Source organism: Calliphora vicina, chromosome 2 (assembly GCF_958450345.1).
Source record: "Calliphora vicina chromosome 2, idCalVici1.1, whole genome shotgun sequence".
NCBI lineage: Eukaryota > Metazoa > Arthropoda > Insecta > Diptera > Calliphoridae > Calliphora > Calliphora vicina.
The window spans coordinates 92141625-92162902 of NC_088781.1; the positions used below are offsets into that span (position 1 = coordinate 92141625).

Here is a 21278-nt window from a genome sequence, read left to right on the forward strand (position 1 = left end):
ACAATTGATGCAGAATCAAAGCATGCTCATGCAGATCCTGCTAAATAAAAAATGAATTCTCTAAGAATTTGTTTTTGGAATGCTAACGGCCTTAGCCAACATAAGAATGAAGTACAAGAATTTCTCCACCTTCAGGAAATTGATGTACTACTCGTTTCCGAAACACACTTTACCATAAAGAACTGTTTCAGAATTAACGGATACTATACTTATGATACAAAACATCCAAGTGGTAGAGCTTGTGGTGGAACAGCTATATTAGTGAGAAAGGATATTAGGCATTTCCCAATGCCAGAATATAAAACGGATAACATCCAGGCCACATCTATAAATATACCTGATGGTAGAGTTACAATATCTTCAATATATTGTCCTCCTAGGTATAATATTAATCGAGAGCAGTTTCTCGAATGTTTTAGGACTCTAGGTCCAAGATTTATAGCAGCTGGTGATTACAATGCAAAACATACATTTTGGGGCTCTCGCCATATTACTCCTAGAGGGAGGCAACTGTTAGAAGCAATATCGTCTAACAGACTAGATGCCATATCTAGTGGCCAACCTACTTATTGGCCTAAAGACCTCAATAAGATTCTCGATCTAATTGACTTCGCTGTAATCAAGAATATAAAACGAGAATTTATTTCAGTGATCCCTTCGCTGGACCTCTCGTCAGACCACTCGCCTACAGTTTTAACGTTATTAGCAGTTCCAAGTAAATTGGAAAACTCTTACTCTTGTTTCCCTAACAAGAAAACGAACTGGTTAAAGTATAAAATGTATGTTAGCTCACACTTGCCACAAAACATCTCATTGAAAAATGAGTATGAGATACAATCCGCTGTCGATATATTTATAGTCATTTTAACAAACGCCGTTAAAGTGTCCACGCCCCCAGTCACCCTGGGGAATTACAGACATTCAAAATGTCCTAAAACCATTGAGTCTCTTATCAAAGAAAAGAGAACACTCAGACGTCAATGGCAACAATCGCGATCTCCGAACGTAAAGGCTAAACTTAATCAGTGCCAAAGAAGACTTCACGTCGCCTTAAAGATTAATAAAGAATCTAACCTGAGAAATTATCTTAGAAATGTAGACCTTACTAAGAACACAGAATATAGTCTCTGGAAAGCTGTGAAAAATATGCAATGCCCTATTGTATATGAGTCACCCATACGCCTTCAGAACGGAGAATGGGCAAAAAATACTTCAGAAAAAATCGAAGCATTTGCCAATCACTTGGATAATGTATTTACCCCAAATGATACAAATTCATATATTAGAGATAATGTCATAAATACTGTGGTGTCAGCCCCACTAAAATTCCGGTTCTCTGCCGTGAGGACGACGGTCAAAGGTCTTAAGGCTGGAAAATCACCTGGTATAGATAAAATTACTACCACGATGATAAGTAATCTGCCCAACTCAGCACTGAGAATTATTGTGTTCTTATATAATTCAATACTACGTATTGGATATTTCCCATCCTCATGGAAACCGGGAAAAGACAAAGACACTCAAGTGACATCATACCGTCACATTAGCCTATTGTCAATATTCTCAAAACTTTTTGAAAAGTTGTTACTTGAGAGACTTATAGTGCACCTTGACAAAAAATTGCATTATTCCTGACCATCAATTTGGTTTCAGAAGGAAACATAGTACTATCGAACAGGTACATCGGATAACTACACTTATTCGGAAAACCTTCGAGAGCAAGCAGTATTGTTCCGCATTATTTATTGACATATCTCAAGCCTTCGATAAAGTCTGGCACGATGGACTAATACACAAAATTACTAGAATACTACCTGCGAACGTACATAAACTGCTTAAAAATTACATACAAGAAAGATCTTTCCAAATCAGATCAAAGGATGTGATCTCAACACGTCGAAAAATATCCGCTGGTGTACCACAGGGAAGTATTCTAGGGCCGTTCCTATATATTTTATATACTGCAGATATGCCCACAAGCGCACTGACTCACACATCTACATTTGCGGATGATACCGCTTTTTTAAGTACACATGAAAACCCCGTAATAGCTTCTGACAAATGGAAAATTAAGGTCAATGCAACAAAATGGGGAACAGCCTCCTCATCTAACGTTGAAAAATTGCAAAGAAAGCAGTCAGCACTGTTAAGGACAATAACAGGTGCCCCATGGTACATTCGCAATAGTAATATCCACAGGGATCTCAATGTCCCCATAATACGCGAGGAGATCAAACTCTCCAGTCTAAAATACATTTCAAAATTAATGGATCATCCAAACCCCCTCGCCAGGGAGTTGCTGTCATTTGAGGGTCATAGACGACTGAGGCGATTGGACACACTGGATCTGGCCAGATAATCATTTAACGAGCACTCATGTTGGATATTGCAGCGGCAATAACAACTTTAGTTTTAGTTTAGGTTAAGATTTGAATACTTATTTGTAAATTTCTAATAAGAAAGATTCAATACAGAAAAAAGATACTGAAAAAAAAAATTTGTATAAAACCAGTTTGTACGAATTATTCACAAAACGTTTAATGTGACTACACTCCAGATTACTTAGAGACACTTAAGTGTCAATTGTCTTCACGCTGGATTACTTGGGATGTATAAAGTTACCAATTCTCTTCTGTCTGCACTACAAAGTGCACACAAGTGTCAAATGACCAAAATATATAAATTGGAGTCCGCCAAGTGATAAGACATTTGCGACAATTACTGTATTTAAGGGATACATTGACTACTTGCTTAACTGCTGGGTAATGATAAATAAGAACGTTAGGCCTCACACATTCACACACATTGAAATGCATACATAGAAAAATTCATTCATGAAAACAAAAATAATTCGAATGATTCGAATAATTCTTGATCATAGCAGTGAAAAAGTAAAACATATACGCGGCAGTGCATGGTAGCATACGATCGCATACATAACAAACTCACATTCGTTTTATTTTTGTTGTGCACAATACTCATTAATTTTTCAATGTGTATATGATATAGAGTACATGCGTAGGAATTTTACAGTATTGTCGAGTGAAATGAAGCAGGTCATTCAGTGTAGACGACAAAATGAATGTGCTTGTGCAGCCCTCTACTAGCTAGTTCTTTAAGGAAATGTTAAATACCGTAAAAAGGAGAATACAAGGCGCATTAACAAGGTGAGTGCGTGAGTGAGTTAAGTCCTAGTTAGTTTGTACGTTCCATTCCGTTCCGAATCAGCTGTTTTGTTTTTAGCATAGGGAAAGTTGTGTATGTCGTTAGTTTTTCTGTAACGTTGCCGTTCTGTTGCGGATGAATCTGTTAAAACAGAATTTTTTCCGCAACGTTAAGTGACAGCTAAAACAGCTGTTATCATATATACACAAAAATGCCATCAATATGAAAGCAGTGGTGCCAACATTATTGAAAGGGAAATATTTTTTATTAACAAAAGAATAAAAAATATAATATTTACAAAAAAACATTGAAATTTAATAAAAAAAAATAAATTTCATTTAAAAAAATAAATTTCATTAAATCATTAACAAAAAATATATGTATGTATTTATAAAAATGTTCACAATAATATGTTGAAGGTCTAAATACAAAAAACACTAAAAATAGTAACAAAATCACCAATATGGTTTTTTGGTTATTATTTTAAAAACAGCTGATACGATCTTACGGAAAAACTAACTACAATATAACAGCATTCAGAACGGCACAGAACAGAAACGTTACAGAACGCAAAGACTAATGGAGCCTTTAATACGCCTTGAGATATTCACTATATATATATGTAGTTTGAAAGCGGTGGTGATATTAAAGATGGCACATTATTACTTACTTCATATTATACCAGATTTACGAATTTCTAATGATATGCTTAAACAAATTTTATGTTTTTTTAATTTTATATTTGGATAATACATAATAGCGGAGTTCAGTATTAAGTGCGAATGGTATTGCATCATTGCAAATGCAAAATTGTTAACGTTTTTGTGTGTATTTTGTTATTGGATTACGGTAAAATTTTGCATTTCAATGATGCTAAACCATTTGCACTTAACAGTAGCGGAGTTCAGTATTAAGTGCGAATGGTATTGCATCATTGCAAATGCAAAATTTTAAATGTTTTTGTGTGTATTTTGTTATTGGATTACTGTAAAATTTTGCATTTGCAATGATGCTAGACCATTCGCACTTAACACTGAATACCGCTAGTGAATACCGCTAATATGTAGTTTTAAATTGCCATTGCAAAAAATCCCTACAATTCGACAAAAATAAAAAATCTTTCCCTTTTTCCCTACATGTGAAATTTTGGGAAAAAATCCCTAAAAAAAGGGAAAATTCCCTACACTTGGCATCACTGGACTGAATTGTGTTTTCTATGAGTGTGAGTAGTCTGTGTAAATTTAGTAACGCCCACAATGCACTTGCAAGGCAAATTTACTTACAAGCAGTGCTGCCGACTTTATTTTGGAGAAATCGTAAATTTTTAAAAAAAAAATCGTCAAAATCGTCAAGTTAAAAAGAAAAATATCGTCAAGACAAAAATATGTTAAAAATACAAAAAAAAAAAAATTTTATTAACTTTTTAAATATTTTATTTACATGTAAATAAAGTTATTATTTAATAAAAAAAATAATTAATTTAATTTTGGTATTATGTGACTTTACTCTGGTACATTTCTGTTTGACATTTGTTTAATAAGTCATTTTTAATTGCTATATTAAAACACTGAGAATTATTTAACTTAAGATAATCTTTTGAAAACAATATTCCTTGTAATGTTGAAGAATCCAAAGCATTTCTGATTTTTGTTTTATTTAAATTTACAATATTAAAAATTCTTTCAACGTTGGCCGACGAATGTGGTAGTGCCATTAAACTCGAAACTAATTCTGTTAAAATTGGGAAGGCCTTTGCATTATTGACTCCTTAAAATAGAAATATTTTTCCAATGTTTGGAGTTCGGTGAATTTCATATTACGTAATTCTCGAACTTCATTATCAAGTTCTTTTCCATTTAATAAATTTGGAATAAGAAAATTGAATAATTTTTTTTGTTCAATGGAGTTTAATCCTTTTAAAAGTTTATCAAAACGTTTTTAAATTTGTGAAACCAATTCAATATAAAATTGGACGCTGTCTGCCTTTCAATTTGTACATTGCAAAAGGGGACTTACAATATTTTAATTTTAGGAAAAAAGGTTACCATATGTTTTGCTTTTAAAAAATCGCAATTTTTGTTCGCGGGAAAAATGAAAAATCGTCAATCGTCATTTTAATAAATTTGACTTAAAAAATCGTCAAAATGACGATAAATCGTCAAAGTTGGTAGCGCTGCTTACAGGTATACCCAATTCTACAACAAATACAACTTTACCAAAACCAACATGTACTTTGTTTTTGTAAAATTATTTGCTAACTGTCAAACAGCTAAACAACAGCAGACTGCAAAAATCAAAAACTGGGGTGAAAATAAATACGTGAAATTTACTTCCAATAAGTATTCCATTCACTTTTATATTTTCAATTATTCACTTTTCTACTATTTTATATTTTTTATTAAAAGAAGCAAAAACGTTAATTTAAATTAATAACGAAATGTAAACAAACTTTGACAGATAAAAGTGAAACAAGTAACAGAGCTATATTCGGCTGTGCCTAATCTTATATACCCTTCACCAAAGTATACCTTAATATAAATATAAGACCTACAGCAAGGCGAATCTATAGAAGGTGACGACAGAAGAACAGCTGATTATTTTTTATATTCAGTTGTGTGGACAAGTGAACTGTCAATTCACTTGTGTTTGTTGTGAAGAAAAATACAATAAACCCAAAAGCAAAAACAACCACAGGCAACTTTGACAGTTCACTTATCTTTTTACAAAAACAAAGTACCTGTTGTTTTTGTATATGTTGTATTTGTTGTAGTTCTGTCGTCACCTTCCATAAATTCGCCTTGACCTACAGTGATGAAGGTTTAACAAAAATAAAAAAAATAAACCAAACGCACTCACATACATTTGTAATTCTCATTTCATTCCACGTTGTAGAATGTTGTTGTTGGGTGTTTGTGCTGTTTACGTATGATAGAGCAAGGCGAATTCATATAAGGTGTATGCATCCCTACAACAAGTACAACAATACAAAAACAACATACATTTTGTTTTTGCTTTTTACCCAATCTGTCAAAAAATACAAGTAAGGCGAATTCAATATTAAAGTGGAATTTAACAAAAAACTAGTGTAATATTTATTTTTATTGCTTCATTACATGTTCGATGATGAGTTCAAACGCGTGGAGAAACAGAAGAAATTGAATATAAAACAACAGAAAAAAGTGGACGCATTAAAAACACACAAATACAAACACACACATATATATGGCTGATGATCAGCTGGGCTAACGAGTACACCTTATATGAATTCGCCTTGTGATAGAGTTGCTCATATGAGAACTCATAAACAACTCTCTCTATTTTGTTAGAGAATAAAGGCTCCATTAAGGCCTAATTAGTTTGTACGTTCCGTTCCGTAACGAATAAGCTGTTTTGTTTTTAGCTTACTTGGGGGTTACACGATCAAGTTTTGCCTTTCAAGTTTTAATACACTCACACTTTTTTACTAATACACTCACACTTTTAAGAATTGAAACGAACTTGCATTCAATTTCTCATTCAAGTTGGTTTTCAATTTTTCTTTCAAGAAAACAGCTGATTACAGGTTTTTGCCCAATTTGTACTAAAATTGTTTTCAAGTTGCGTGCTGCCTACGTCACAGCTTTCAAGTTTTATAAATTTTGACAAACAGTATATGTAAAAGACTATCAAGAAAAACTTTATCGTGTGGCTGCAGTGTTAGGGAAAGTTGTGTATGTCGTTAGTTTTTCTGTAACGTTGCCGTTCTGTTGCGGATGAATCTGTTCAAGGTGCATTTAATAAGGTGCCATCGGCAGCACAGCTGATTATAGAAATAGCACGCACAAATGCCAAACTACATATATAAAAAATATTCGCCCGTACGTCCGTATGTCAAACTCTATATATAAAAAAATAAGTGAATTCGCCTGTATTTATTTCAATTCGCCACTGCTGTCACCTTGTTAAATACGCCTTGAATCTGTTGAAAACAGAATTTTGTCTGCAAAGTTAAGTGACATCTAAAACAGCTGATATCATATACACACAAAAATGCTAACAATATGAAAGCAGTGGTGCCAACATTTTTGAAAACGAAATATTTATTATTAACAAAAGAATAAAAAATATAATATTTTCAAAAAACATTGAAATTTAATAAAGTATAAGTTTCTTCTAAGGTATGTAAAAAAAATTAGTTTAAATTAAATCATTAACAAACAATATATGTATGTATTGATAAAAATGTCCACAATTTTTATTTTTTTGTAAAAAATAAATATCTCCCTTTCAAAAAATGTTGGTACCACTGCTTTCATATTGTTAGCATTTTTGTCTGTATATGATATCAGCTGTTATAGGTGTCACTTAACGTTGCGGACAAGATTCTGTTTTCAACAGATTCATCCGCAACAGAACGGCAACGTTACAGAAAAACTAACGACATACACAACTTCCCCCAAGCTAAAAACAAAACAGCTGATTTGTTACGGAACGGAACGTACAAACTAATTAGGCCTTAAGATTTACAAAGAAACAAAATATAATTGGTGAATATACTCAATGTGTATTACACATCTACATACATACACTGATGGACAAAAGTCACCGCCATTTCCCTTTAGAATGTTCAACAAAAACAATAATTAATTTTAATTATACTTCAGTTAAAACAAGTCTTTTTAACTTAACCTAATTTACAAAAACGTAGCGTGGTGGTCCTTTATACATCCTAAAGGGGAAATGGCGGTGAATTTTGTCCACCAGTGTATATACACACAACTAAACTTTTGTTTTCTTTTTATTATGCTATTATATATGTTATATATTTCATGAAACACTAACAAAATACATGGGTTTTGGAGTTTTTTGCTTATATCTCGGCCATTTGTGGACCAATTTTCTCGATTTTAAATAGCAACCGAGCCGGAGATTTTGATGTATCAATCATGTTTGTAAGTTATTTAGGGGATTGGAAAGTTGATTTCAACATACAGACGGACATGGCTATATCGACTCCGCTATCTATAACGATCCAGAATATATATACTTTATGGGGTCGCAAATGAAAAATGTAGAAATTACAAATGGAATGACAAACTTATATATACCCTTGCCACTCATGGCGAAGGGTATACCCTACACATATCGAGCAAAAAATAGTCACCTGGCTTATTAACGTCACCTGTAGTAAATTCGCCTTGGTACTGTGCATAGTCCCCATTTACAGTGCAGAAATTCAAAGGCAGACATTTTTCTCATTCTATTTTGAACTAGCCTTAACCTGTGTAATACACACTCTACCTGCTGTAGTGCGATTCACTAACTTTTAACGAACCGACAATCGTAATGTTTATCGACATAAATAATCGCTTGCAGTAACGATAGTGTGATTCAGTAATTTATTTTTAACGATTGTTTAAGATATGACATCTCTGTCTACAAAATATCAAAATAAGCGAAAAGTAGAAAACCATCATTTGACACACAATGAAATAATTAACCAGTGGTGTAGTGCGTACAACGTTGACTAGCAATCGGAAGGTTGTTGGTTCGACACTTGGCTGCGACTTACTTTTTTTATTAATTTTTTTTAGTAAATACATAATTTTATAAATAATTCTATTAGCAAAACAACTTATTTCCGTCCAAAATGTAAAGGATTACTTTTGGGACATCGCGAACAAAAATAAGTACTTCTTCCAGGTGAATAATTAGTAGTATAATCTTCAAATTCCCCTATTTTTCAGCTTATTATTTTATATTTTATTGTAAATATTAATAAGTTAAGTAAACTAAATTGTGTTTCCATTATTTTTACGATAGTTCCAGCTACAAAAGATGAAGATGACCAAGAAAAAATTGCAAATACACTTTATCGATTAAATAAACACAATTTAAATTATTGTCGCTAACATAACGAAAAAAAACTGCTTTAAGTAACAGCTGACTTCAATCGACAGCGAATGTCGTTAAAAATGTTACTGAATAGCAAATTCGATAAATTTTCGTTATATTTATTTTAACGATACGATTATCGTTATAAAAGTTAGTGAATCGCACTACTGTAGAACCCCTCGACGACAAACTTCGTCTGTCTGCCTTTCAATTTCTGCATTGTAAAAGGAGTTGCCGATCCCGGGTTTAATGCATGTGTGCTTGCGTGCATGCAGTGTTGGCATATATTTTTTGAAGAAAACTTTTTATTTCTAAACAAAAAACTTTGTTTTCAACAAAAAAAAAAACTTTTTTTAAGTACTGGTGGCCAAAACTAAAGCAACTTACATTACAATCCGATGTTATGGCAAATATAGTGCCCTACAATAAACTTAGACGGGAAATTTTTCTGTTTTAATATTAGCACTTTATGTAAATTAAACTTAAGTACAAAAAAAATTATAATTATTTTTTTTAAAGACATTTTTTCAAAATAACGAGGTAAGTATAAAATATGATTGGTCAAAACTAAAGCAATTTTTGTACTTCTGTCACAAAACTTAAAAATAAAATTAGTAATCGATAACGTAACCTTTATTTTTAATGACTGCAGCACATCTACGGGGCATTGAATCAATAAGTCATTAAAATTGGTCTTTAGAAATGTTATCCCATGCGTCCTGGATACGATTAAAAATGGTGTGTTTGTTCGTCTTAGAATCCCTTTTTATCTTGCGATCTACGATGCAGGCGATTGAGCTGACCACCCTAGAACTGTTACTTTTGATTCACACAACCATTCCTTGACAAGTTTCGAAGCATGTTTCGGCGCCTTTTATATTGAATTTGAAGTCATCCGAGAACAATATATTTCTCCACTGGGCTGCACTCCACCCAATATGAATCTTTGCAATAGCTAACCTGGCTTTGCGATTTTTTGGGGAAATAAACGGAATTTTTTGATGGTTTCCGAGCACATAAACCTGCTTCTACAGCTCGTGCTTACATCCAATGATAACTCTCTCACCAATTCAGTTGAAGTGACAAAGGGTTTCTTTTTTATTTCACGAATTATTATTTTATCACCAAGTTGTGAAGTTTTCCGCGGTCTACCTCCAGAATGTACTGTCACTACTGATCCAGTTGAACGGAATCGACTTATTATTCGAGAATTCACTGATTTGCATATTGAAAACTTTTCGGAAATTTGTTTTTGTGAAAACCCCTTTTGATAATCGTTTATAATTTCTTCTTTAAGAAAAGTGGAATACTTGTTTCTAACCATTTTTATAATTAATGTTAAAATTACTCTAAATTGAAAACTTGTAATAGTTTTTATTAAGTAAACATTAATAAAAATAATTTCTGAGAAGCAGAATAAGACCACAATGCAAAATATGAAATTTATAACGGTATAAACAATAATTATTTTTGTAAACATTAATGTTACAATAAAGTTGCTTTAGTTTTGACCAGATAATAAATGCCTTAATTTCAGAAATTTTAAAAAAATGGACATGTAGGATATAAAAATCTATATTTTTTGTTTGAAATATATGAAATATTACTGGTTTCTTAAAAAATGTAAATATTTAAGCGCTAAAACTGATCTAATGATTTCGGTTGCTTTAGTTTTGACCACCACGTACATACAAAAATTACAAAAAACAATTCGTACATATAAGTAATCAGATTGAGATAATTTATGTGAATTTAGTGCTGGAGACACTTTAAATATTTTCAAATCAATCTCCCGATTTAGTAAATGAATTTGGGGACTAAGAAATTAACGGTCCGACTTATTGATATCATAAATTTACAATTTTCCAAAAAACTTTTTTTTAAAAAAATAAAACTTTTTGCATCTCAAAAACCTTGCAAAAAAAGGGAAAACTTGACATATGGTAACACTGCGTACATGTGAAAACAAAACCAAGAGAGCACATTAGAGAGGTCATTGCCTATCGCGAGTTTATATCATAGTCCCAGCAAGCATTTTTTGGAAATTTTAATCAAATTCGAGTAATTTTTGATACTTCAGCGCGATTAAAAATCTGGAATATGCGCTCATTTTCTGATCGTAATTGATACTTTTGTCGGGAGAAAATATTACTTATCCACGACTCTTCTTGATGCGTATTTTATGACCCCCTCTTCTTATCAATTTCCACTCGTTTTTGAATAATTTTTGAGTAATTTTTAAGTCGAATTGCTGTTCATTTTTTAGTCGATTTGATGTTCGTTTTGGATTCATTTTCGAATCAGATTTTAGTCTTTTCTTAAGGTGGGGTCACACATGGCAAATATTTGCTCAAAAAAGCATAACCACTTTTTTTGTAGCACAAATTTGTTTGACGTGTTTACTCTTACAAATGTTATGTAAGATCAAACAGCATCAAATAAAACAATTTTTTTTGTTTTGAATCATCATAAGTAAAATAAGTTTTTAAAATAAATAAAAGAATTCAAACGTATTGTAATTAGTGGTTACGTCTTTTTCGTCAAATATTTGTTATGGTCTGTTACAATCAAAAGCAATAATTCAGGAATCAATTTTTGGTCTTCCAACTGCGTTAAATATAATTAAGAAATAAATCTGTAAACAATAATATTTCGAACATCTGAATGAACTATTTATGATTGCTGTACATTTTGTTATTGTTTTTCAAATAAAGCACTTTTTAATCATTAATAGGAATTGTTATGTATTGATCTGGCATCACTCTACTATTTTGTATTTTTGGGTTTGGGTCTGGCAGCCTTAGTTGCACTACGCTTTGATTTATTATTCGTTTGAAATTCTTCTCTTCCGTCCAGGACTATTTTACACGCTGTGAATGGTCATTTCAATTGAGCCGCATTGCCGAGGCGGAATGTAAGAATTATGTACTTGTTCATATGGGGGCGGAGTTGAATAACGCCATCATGATATTGGTTAGTCCAAGGGTCCCAGAGGGCCTTACCTACGGGGAGATAAAGACAACATTGGTGAACCATTTCGATAGAAAGAGGAACCAGTACGCGGAAAGTGTAAAATATCGTCGAATTGTGCAGGTGAAAGGTGAGAGTGTGGCGGAGTTTACGGAGTTCTTTAGACCGAATGCTCACTGAACATTTGCTTTTCGTATTGGAGTCCAGTAGTATTTGTGACGAAATTATTGCAAAGGAGCCATCGCTGTTCAAGAAGGCGTACGAAATAGCACAGAGACTGGAGGCATCACACAAATCTGCTATCGAAATGAAGACTACTGCCTCTAATGCCAATCCGTTATGATGTAGGCTGCACGCAATTTTAGAAAAAATTGTGCAAACAAAAAGAAATCGAAAGCAAGTTCGTTCCCAGCAGTTCTAGGAGACAGTACCGAACTAGTGATTTTACCCATCATTTAGGGTGGGAGCTAGTTACTTCAATAGCCACGTGACTAGCCATTTTAACACGGGCATGTCCTAGGCAGGGGGTCAATTGTCTCTTTTTGATTACAATGGGACTATCTAATATCTGGTCCAAAGTAGGCAACGCATTGGATTCACATACTGGTTACATAGCGTCAGTTAGCTTTGTAACTGGTTACTTGATCAGCTACTTGACTAGTTATTTTAACACGTGCATGTCCTAAGCAGGGGTTCAATTGACCCTTTTGATTACAATGTGACTATCGGATAGCTGATCGGAAGTAGTCAGCGCTTCTGGTGGGTAAAATGAAGTGCAGTACAAAAGCAAGTTTGAAGTGACTTCAACATAGGTTACTAAGAGACACTAAAGTGACTATTGACTTCATGCTATGTTACGTGGGATATCAGTATACTTAAGCAAAAATAAAAATAAATTTTTTGAGAATTATATTAACACAATTTGTAAAAAACTAGTTTGTACGAATTACTCACAAAACGTTTAAAGTGAATACGCTCTAGATTACTTAGAGACAATTAAGTGACAATTGTCTTCACGCTAGATTACTTGGGATGCATAAAGTAACCAATTGTCTTCTCTCTGCACTACAAAGTACACACACGTGTCAAATTACCAAAATATATAAAATGGAGTCAGCCAAGTGATAAGACATTTGTGACAATTACTGTCTTTAAGGGATACATTGACTACTTGCTTAACTGCTGGGTTTCAATTCTTAAAAGTGTGTGTGTATTAGTAAAAAAATGTGAGTGTATTAAAACTTGATCGTGTAACCCCCAAGTAAGTAAATGACTGAATAACAATTAGCTTGCTTTTCAGCACTTAACTATTTCATAAAAAATCAATACTCAAATGGATTTACATACATTTTGTTTTGAAGGAATTTATTATGGCAAACATTTATACTATGTAAGAACATTTACATTAACTTGTATGATTTCTGTTTATGCATCTGCTGCTTTATCTTTTTTTTATTAATTTTATTTACAGAGTTTAAGAGTTTCTTGTTTTTTAGGCTTAGTAATGCACGTGTTGTGTAAAATAGTAGTAGTATTTATTATAAAGTATTTAGTAAGTAGTTAGTATAATTAATAATTGTGTGTGTGTGTTTTTTTATTTTCGATACAATAACATAAATGATTGTTTTACAAATGGTTTTTGTGTTTTATTTACTATTTATTTTTTTAACTAAATAAATGCAGTTTTAATTTTGTGAATTGTTTATTTTTGTTTAATATACTAAAACTAAATAATAAAATCTAAAAGTTAATTTAAGTTGTGTGTGAATGCGTTTCCACAAACAAAAAATGTTTATAAATTTGAATCTGTTTGTAATTTAAGTTCATGTTTTTAAAAATAAAACTAATATCGTGTAGTATTATTATTGGTTTTAAAACATAAACGAATTTAACAGCAAAACTGTGCCTTTAAATCAGCGAGCTGCAGTGAGCTCTCAAATGAGCTCTCTTGTTTTTATTTTCACATGTACGTAAGCACACACATTGTATAAAAATAGTCAGTCTCGCATGAGCATTGATAGAAGCAGGTTGTGTTACGCTTTTATGTTTGTTTATTTCATTATTTCAGCTATTTGTTTTTGTTTTTGCCAGAGAATAATTCTCAACTCATACAACTACAATATCTAAAAACTGTAGTGGTGTGAGTTTGCATTTCGCTGCTTTAAATAACTCCAAAATATACCACACAATATCACACAATTCCACTTTAATCACAAATTTCACATATATAAAATGATAACAAAGTTTGACATTTACAAAATGTAAACAAAGTTTGACATTGATAATGCATTACGGCGAAAAATGAACATAGTAGCAAAAAACGATCAGCTGGTCTGATAACACTACCTTATAATTAATATACCAAGGCGTATTTAACAAGGTGACAGCAGTGGCGAATTGAAATAAATACAGGCGAATTCACTTATTTTTTATATATAGAGTTTGACATACGGACGTACGGCCGAATATTTTTTATATATGTAGTTTGACATTTGTGCGTGCTATTTCTATAATCAGCTGTGCTGCTGATGGCACCTTATTAAATGCACCTTGTAATATACCTTGCCGGTGGTGTCGATTCTACAACAAGTACAACATTTACAAAAAACACTTGCAATTTGTTATGTTTACGATTGTTGTAGCATTCGCCGCAACAAACACAAGATAATTTGACAGTTCAAACAACTAAACAACATTAATCAGATGTGATATCAATACCACCTGGTATATAAATTCGTCTTTGTTACCGTGTGAGTTCAGAGAAATGTAAACAAATTAAATTTTAACTTTTATTTTTTTTGTAAATAACGTTTTTATACGTTATTATATTAACAAATATTATTCTATATTTTTAAAAAAGACTTTTAGCACACTTTCATTGTTAAAATGTTTATATTTTGAACAAATCAAAACAATTTTTTGTTGGAATTTCTGACATGTAATTTTTTTTATTGTAGAATCTATACTACAATAGTTCCATTTTTTGGAAAATTCATATAAATTAAAATTTTAAACATTTTTATAATTCTCTGTTGCCTCGAGAAAATTTAAAAGGTACCAACCCATAATTTAACAATAATAGGTAGAATCACTACAAAATATGTTCTCAAAAATAGGAAGAAACATGCGTGTAAAATGTTGTTTGTGTAAATGTTCATTTGAACAAAATATCGTAAGATTTATAAAATGTCCTGAAAATAAAATTAAATAATGGAGTGCAGCCTGCGGTGTATTTCAAATATAAACAAAATATTTCTCAATTTTCATTTGTTATTATTCGTATTTTTGGATTTCTGTTTTTTATTTTTCTATCATTTGACGTAACAAGGCATAGCATTTTAAACTCTCTCCCTAGTGATTCTACCTTCTAATGGTTGAATCATGGCACCAACCCATCTCATGTGTAATTTTGTTACTAATTTAGAGTTGGATACCTTTTTTACTAACACGAATGTATATAGAGTTATGTACTGTTGTCAAAGAGTCGGACTATTTGTTATACTTTGACAAAAACTATTTGAAAATAAGGAAAGATCTCATTCATAATGAAAATGTGCAATATCTATGATTTTCCATACAATATTACAGTAGCGAGCAAGATTTGTGCAACAAAATAATGCAGAAGGCATTTTAATTATCTGAGTTTCCAAATTTATGCAACTCCAACGGAAGAATCAAAAGTAACATTTCCGATGGTCACAATTCTATATAATATATTTAATTTACATACAACATTAATAAACTAAAACTTGCTGTGTATTTGAAAGTGATGGATAGTAAGAATATGACGTTCCTTTAGCTCGTACATTACGTTACATAATGAAATGTTATCATTTTAACTCAGAATTGTATAGCAAATGATTACATATGTATGTACATACATATATAATCTGTAATTGAATTTTTTGTAAATTATCTAATTACGAATATCAACCCAAATGAACAGATAATGCATTAGTTTGGTTCTGAATTCAATTGGAAAACTTTGTTTTGATTATCCTGATTGCCATATAATACATAGAGACTGTCGTCGGGTGTTAAATCCATAGCGAAATTATTTAATGATAATGTTAAAAGCTCGGTTTTATTGGTCAGTGCTACTACGACATAAGTACAATTTGGTAAAACTTCACATGCTGAAATTTGTCCAGGGGGTTTAAAGACAGCCAATGATTTTCCTGCAAAATAGAAAAAAAAATATATTTTTATATATATGTGTATGTATATTGTACAATATTTTAAAAATTTTTTAAATTATAACCTTCACTTTGTATAAGTTGTTTATGGCGACATGAAATAACATCCAATGAAATAACGCCCAATTAGGAAAATGAAATAAGTCCCAATAAATTAAAACCCAAAAAAATTAAATAACTCCCAAATGAAAATAAATGAATAAACACCCAATTTCAATGAACTAACTCCCAATTAAAATTACAACGTAATTCCCAATATTTGGGTTTTAATTCATAATGAAATAATTTACAAAAAAAAATATTGAAATAAAGCCCAATGAAATAAGTCCCAAAAAAAATTAAATAAGACCCTAATATTTTAAATTTTAATGAAATGTGTTGAATGAATTTATCTAAATTTTTGTGTTTCGATGTTATTTGTCGACGTAATGCTTCACAGCTTCCAAATATTCTGGATTCTGAAAATACGGTTCTTAGTTTTGTATGTGGCTGCATTGAAATTTAACACCTTTGAATTAAAATATTTAAATATGTGGTTGTAACCTTTGCAGGATCAAATGTTAATGGAAATACAAGAACAAATTTACTTTAAGATTTGAGGAATAACTAATCCTAAGCTTAATTAATGTAACAGAGACAAATCGCCGCGATTTTTGTTACAAACTATTTCTCGCCTGTGGCGCTATTCTTTTTTCCATTACAAAACTTGTCTCTGTAAAGTAGTAAAGCTTCTTTTCGTAGTACATGTAGAGCACTATATTATACCCTACACCACCACAGTGGGGTGGGTATAATGCGTTTGTGCAGATGTTTGTAACGCCCAAAAATATTAGTCTAACACCCACCTTAAAGTATACCGATCGACTTAAGGTAGGATCACACGATTGCCGCAATGAACCAATTTAATACAATTTTTATTGTGCTGAATTGGGGCCCAATAAAGAAATTGTCCCAATCAAATTCTCTGCAGTCACATGATTGCTTCATTTTATATAAATTTGATTGTCGTAAATTGGCGCAAAGCGATTTAGTGGCAATAATTGTCGCATTTCAGTCACACGATTGTTCTAGTTTACGGCAACTCAGAGAAACAGCTGTTGTGCTAGATTTTAAATTTTGTTTTGTTTACATAAATGTAAAAACAATCTATTTTTGAAAAAATTATTTGTTAAATAAAAAAAGAAAATTGCGTCGGCCTTAATTATCATATAAAAAAATTAATAAAGAAATGTTAAAAGATGTATGTGGGTCAGAGAGTGGCTCACAAAAACAATATTTCATTTACAAAAATTAATATTGGCGCTAATTGTCTTCTTTGATTGCCGCACTAGAACACAATAAATATTGGTGTATTTTTAACATTTTTATTGGTGCATGTTGCCTATCAAGCATTCACATGATTGCCGCACCAGGGTTGCATTTGATTGGGCCAAATAAGCACAATATTGTTGTGGTTTGACATATGAGCCAATAAGTTGTGAAATCACACGATTGACGTATAAAATAGACCAATAATTGGTGCATTGCGGCAATCGTGTGATCCTACCTTTAGAATCACTTTCTGAGTCGATTAAACGATGTCCGTCCGTCTGGTCGGCTGGCTGGCTGTCCATGTAAACCTTGTGCTCAGAGTACAGGTCGCAATTTTGAAGATATTTCGATCAAATTCGGTACATATTATTTTTTCGGCTCAAGGACTAAGCCTATTGAAACTGGCTGAAATCGGTCCACCTAGCCCCCATACAAATGTCCTCCCGAAATTGGACTTTATCGGTCATAAATGTTTAATTTATATATGTATCTTCACAAATTCCGCTCCAAATAAGTTTTATATACACAAAATTCATGTCACCAAATTTTGTTACGATCGGTCCATAATTATTCATAGCTCCCATATAGACCCGCTTCCGAAAATCACTTTAACGTGCATAAATCGCTTAAAAATTTTGGTATACACACAAAATTCAACATAGTTAACTTTAATATAGACATAAATCACCGCAACCCTCAGATTGATATCCCAACACTCTATCGTCCAGTAGTCCAATTCTAATACTATTAAGCTGCAACTCTTAAAAATTTGTCAACAAATCGTTTTTATGAAAATGAAATAAGGCCCAAATAAAATTAAATAAAGCCCAAACAAATTTTATAAGAAGTAAACTCCAATTTTTTTTCTTTTTGAATTTACTTCATTTGTGAGTTATTTCATAATGAAATAATTCCCAATTTCAAAATCAATTAACCCCCCAAAAAAATTAAATAAAGCCCAATTTAAAATTTTTCCAATTTTATTGGAACTTATTTAATTTTCCTAATTGGGCGTTATTTCATTGGGTGTTATTTCATGCCGCCGTTGTTTATATGTACATATATGTATATTAGGGTGGAGCGATTTTTATTTTTTTTCGTAATCGCTTTGGAAAAGTTGCTTTTTAAACTCCTAAATATACACAAAAATCGTATATATAGAGGTGCCCCCACGATATCATAATAATACAAAAATAAATGGCTCTAGAAAACGGGGGGAGTTGAAGTCCCCAATGTTCTCCTTGCCTTGGTCTAGTAGCCTTGGATGTCCTCTATCAGTAAAAAAAATAACCAAGTTATTAGGCCCACTTTCCTAAGCTTCAAGTACGATTTTGTGGATTTGGTATAAAAATACCCACTTCGGCATATGTGGGTTGTAAAACGTATCAAATATGATTTTAGTTTTTCATTAAAAAATGTGTTTTTTTTAATTATTGGATATAATTATATTGACCTAACAAAACATACAAATATTTATATTCAACTAAACTAAAGTTTATAAAGTATAAGGTTTTTTAGTGACCATATTAATAATAGGCAATTTTTTGATTTTCAATTGTGTTGGGGCACCTCAAAACATCAAAATAGGTAAGTAATCTTTCGTACGTTTAACTTACTCATTAAACGGCAACTTTATATCGCTATTTCATTGAAAACAAAAAACAAACAAAAAATTGCATACATTATCGCTCCACCTTAATGTACATATTAGGGTATTCAATCGATTAACCGTTAATCGGTTAACCGATTAATTTTGGACGGTTAACTGTTCGAATAATTTAAAATTGCCGATTTTCAAATAACAAATAAACCGATTAATTTGTGTCGATTAACCGATTAACCGAAATTCCTTTTTTTTTGCACTTTAAATTTCAATAATACAATTAAAATTAAATATTTTTGAACATCCAATAAACATGATTAGTGAGTATGTATAACAACTGACATATTTAATTTACATGTCTTTGAAAATTTGTTTGTATTTACATGTATAGACGAAATTTTTTTTTGAAATTAGTCTTTTACCATAACTAAACGAAACTATTAAATTAATCAAAATCTAAAACAATCCAAAAAGGAATATTCTTTATCATGCTTTTGATTTCTCCAACATATACAATCAGCGAGAGAGTATTTTTCCAAGAAAAGTTTTATTAAATCTAAAGAAAAAAATCGTTTAAATTATATTCTTTTTATAAAATATTATTTCAGAAGATCTCACTAAAACCCTAAAAAACTCACACATCGCTCATTTGCTGCAACAACGTCATAATCCAAAAAAAGTCGTTTCGAGAAAAACGTCTTTGAATATTTTATGACATTTTACTATTTCTTAAATAAATTTTCAACAAATCATGCGATTTCAGAAATATAAATAGTAGATGTTAATATCTTTCTAATCTGTATTTAACCCAAATTTTTACTTATCAAATATACGAGAAAACATGAATTTTAATTTTGATGTTTACAACAAAAAAACAATTTCACACAAAATTAAAGATTAATGAACTTTGTATTACTCAGTTCATAAAACACGGATTTCAAGTTAGGACGTTGTTGCAGCAAATAGGCGATATGTTTACAAAAATGATCTCAAATACCTTATTTGCTGTTTTTTTATGTTTTTGTACACAAAATTCGTTGTTGTATTTCAAATTTAAAATGAAAATAGAAATTATTCGGTTAATCGAATAATTTTAAATTAACCGATTATTAACCGAATAAATCTAAACCTCGATTAATTATTTGCTCGATTAACCGAATAAACCAGAAACCCGATTAATTGAATACCCTAGTACATATATACTTATTTTTATACTTGTAGTTATCAGAGTGTTGGTGTTGGTTCAAATAGATGGTATCAGTTTTCATGAGAAAAAATCAACCCATAAATGACTGAGATATAAGCAAAATCCCACGGCTTTTGGGAGCCCCCCCCCTAAAACTTGGAACTAAAAACACTCACAACTGACAGAAATAGTTTCATAATTATCTGTGTTGAAAACCCAAATATTTTCGGTTATAGTAAAATTTTCCAGAACACGTTCAAATTTAATCCTCTAATAAAGTGTGTGAATATTAATTTCGATTTTTGAATTTCAAATGGTTTTTCTGGTCACATACATAACAGTCGCTCACTTCAATGACACAAAAACTTGGAAAATACTTAACTTTTATTTAATTTCTTTATATTTTTGTGTAAGTAGCTCTACATTAAGTAAAAAACAAGTAAGAGAGCTATATTATGATGTGCCGAATCTTTATACCCTTACCAATTTTTTTTTTGTTTTTAAAATATTTTTTTTGGGAAAAAAAAATTGGTTTAAATTTTTTCCCGATTTTTACCTATTGTAGGTCCAACTTACTATGGTCTTATATACGTCGCTGTAAAGGTCTTTGATATATCTATCATTAGATATCCATATTGTCTATATTAATGACTTAGTAATCTAGATATAGGTCAAAAATCGACCTATGGGTTTTTTCCTCATATCTCAGCCATTTTTGGACCGATTTTGCTGATTTTAAATAGAAAACTTCTCGAAAGCATGTCTGACAGAATTATTGAAGATTTGGATCCCGAAGATATCTGGGGTGTTTAGAAAATTGATATCAACAGACAGACGGACATGGCTTAATCGAATCCGCTATCTATATATAGAATCCAGAATATATATACTTTATAGGGTCGGAAAATTATATTATGGAAATTACAAACGGAATGACAAACTTATATATACCCTTCTCACGAAGGTAAAGGGT

General features: G+C 31.4%; 1 protein-coding gene across 1 annotated transcript in view; it reads right to left on the reverse strand.

Annotated features, from left to right (window-relative positions):
* Nucleotides 1-14784: 14784 nt before the first annotated feature.
* LOC135949936 (uncharacterized) overlaps nt 14785-21278 on the reverse strand; it is a 134085-nt gene continuing 127591 nt past the window's right edge. Inside the window, exon 11 of the mRNA XM_065499399.1 lies at nt 14785-16187. Within this exon, the coding sequence (XP_065355471.1) occupies nt 15964-16187 (224 nt within the window). The 3' untranslated portion in view covers nt 14785-15963. The remainder of the gene's footprint in view (nt 16188-21278) is intronic.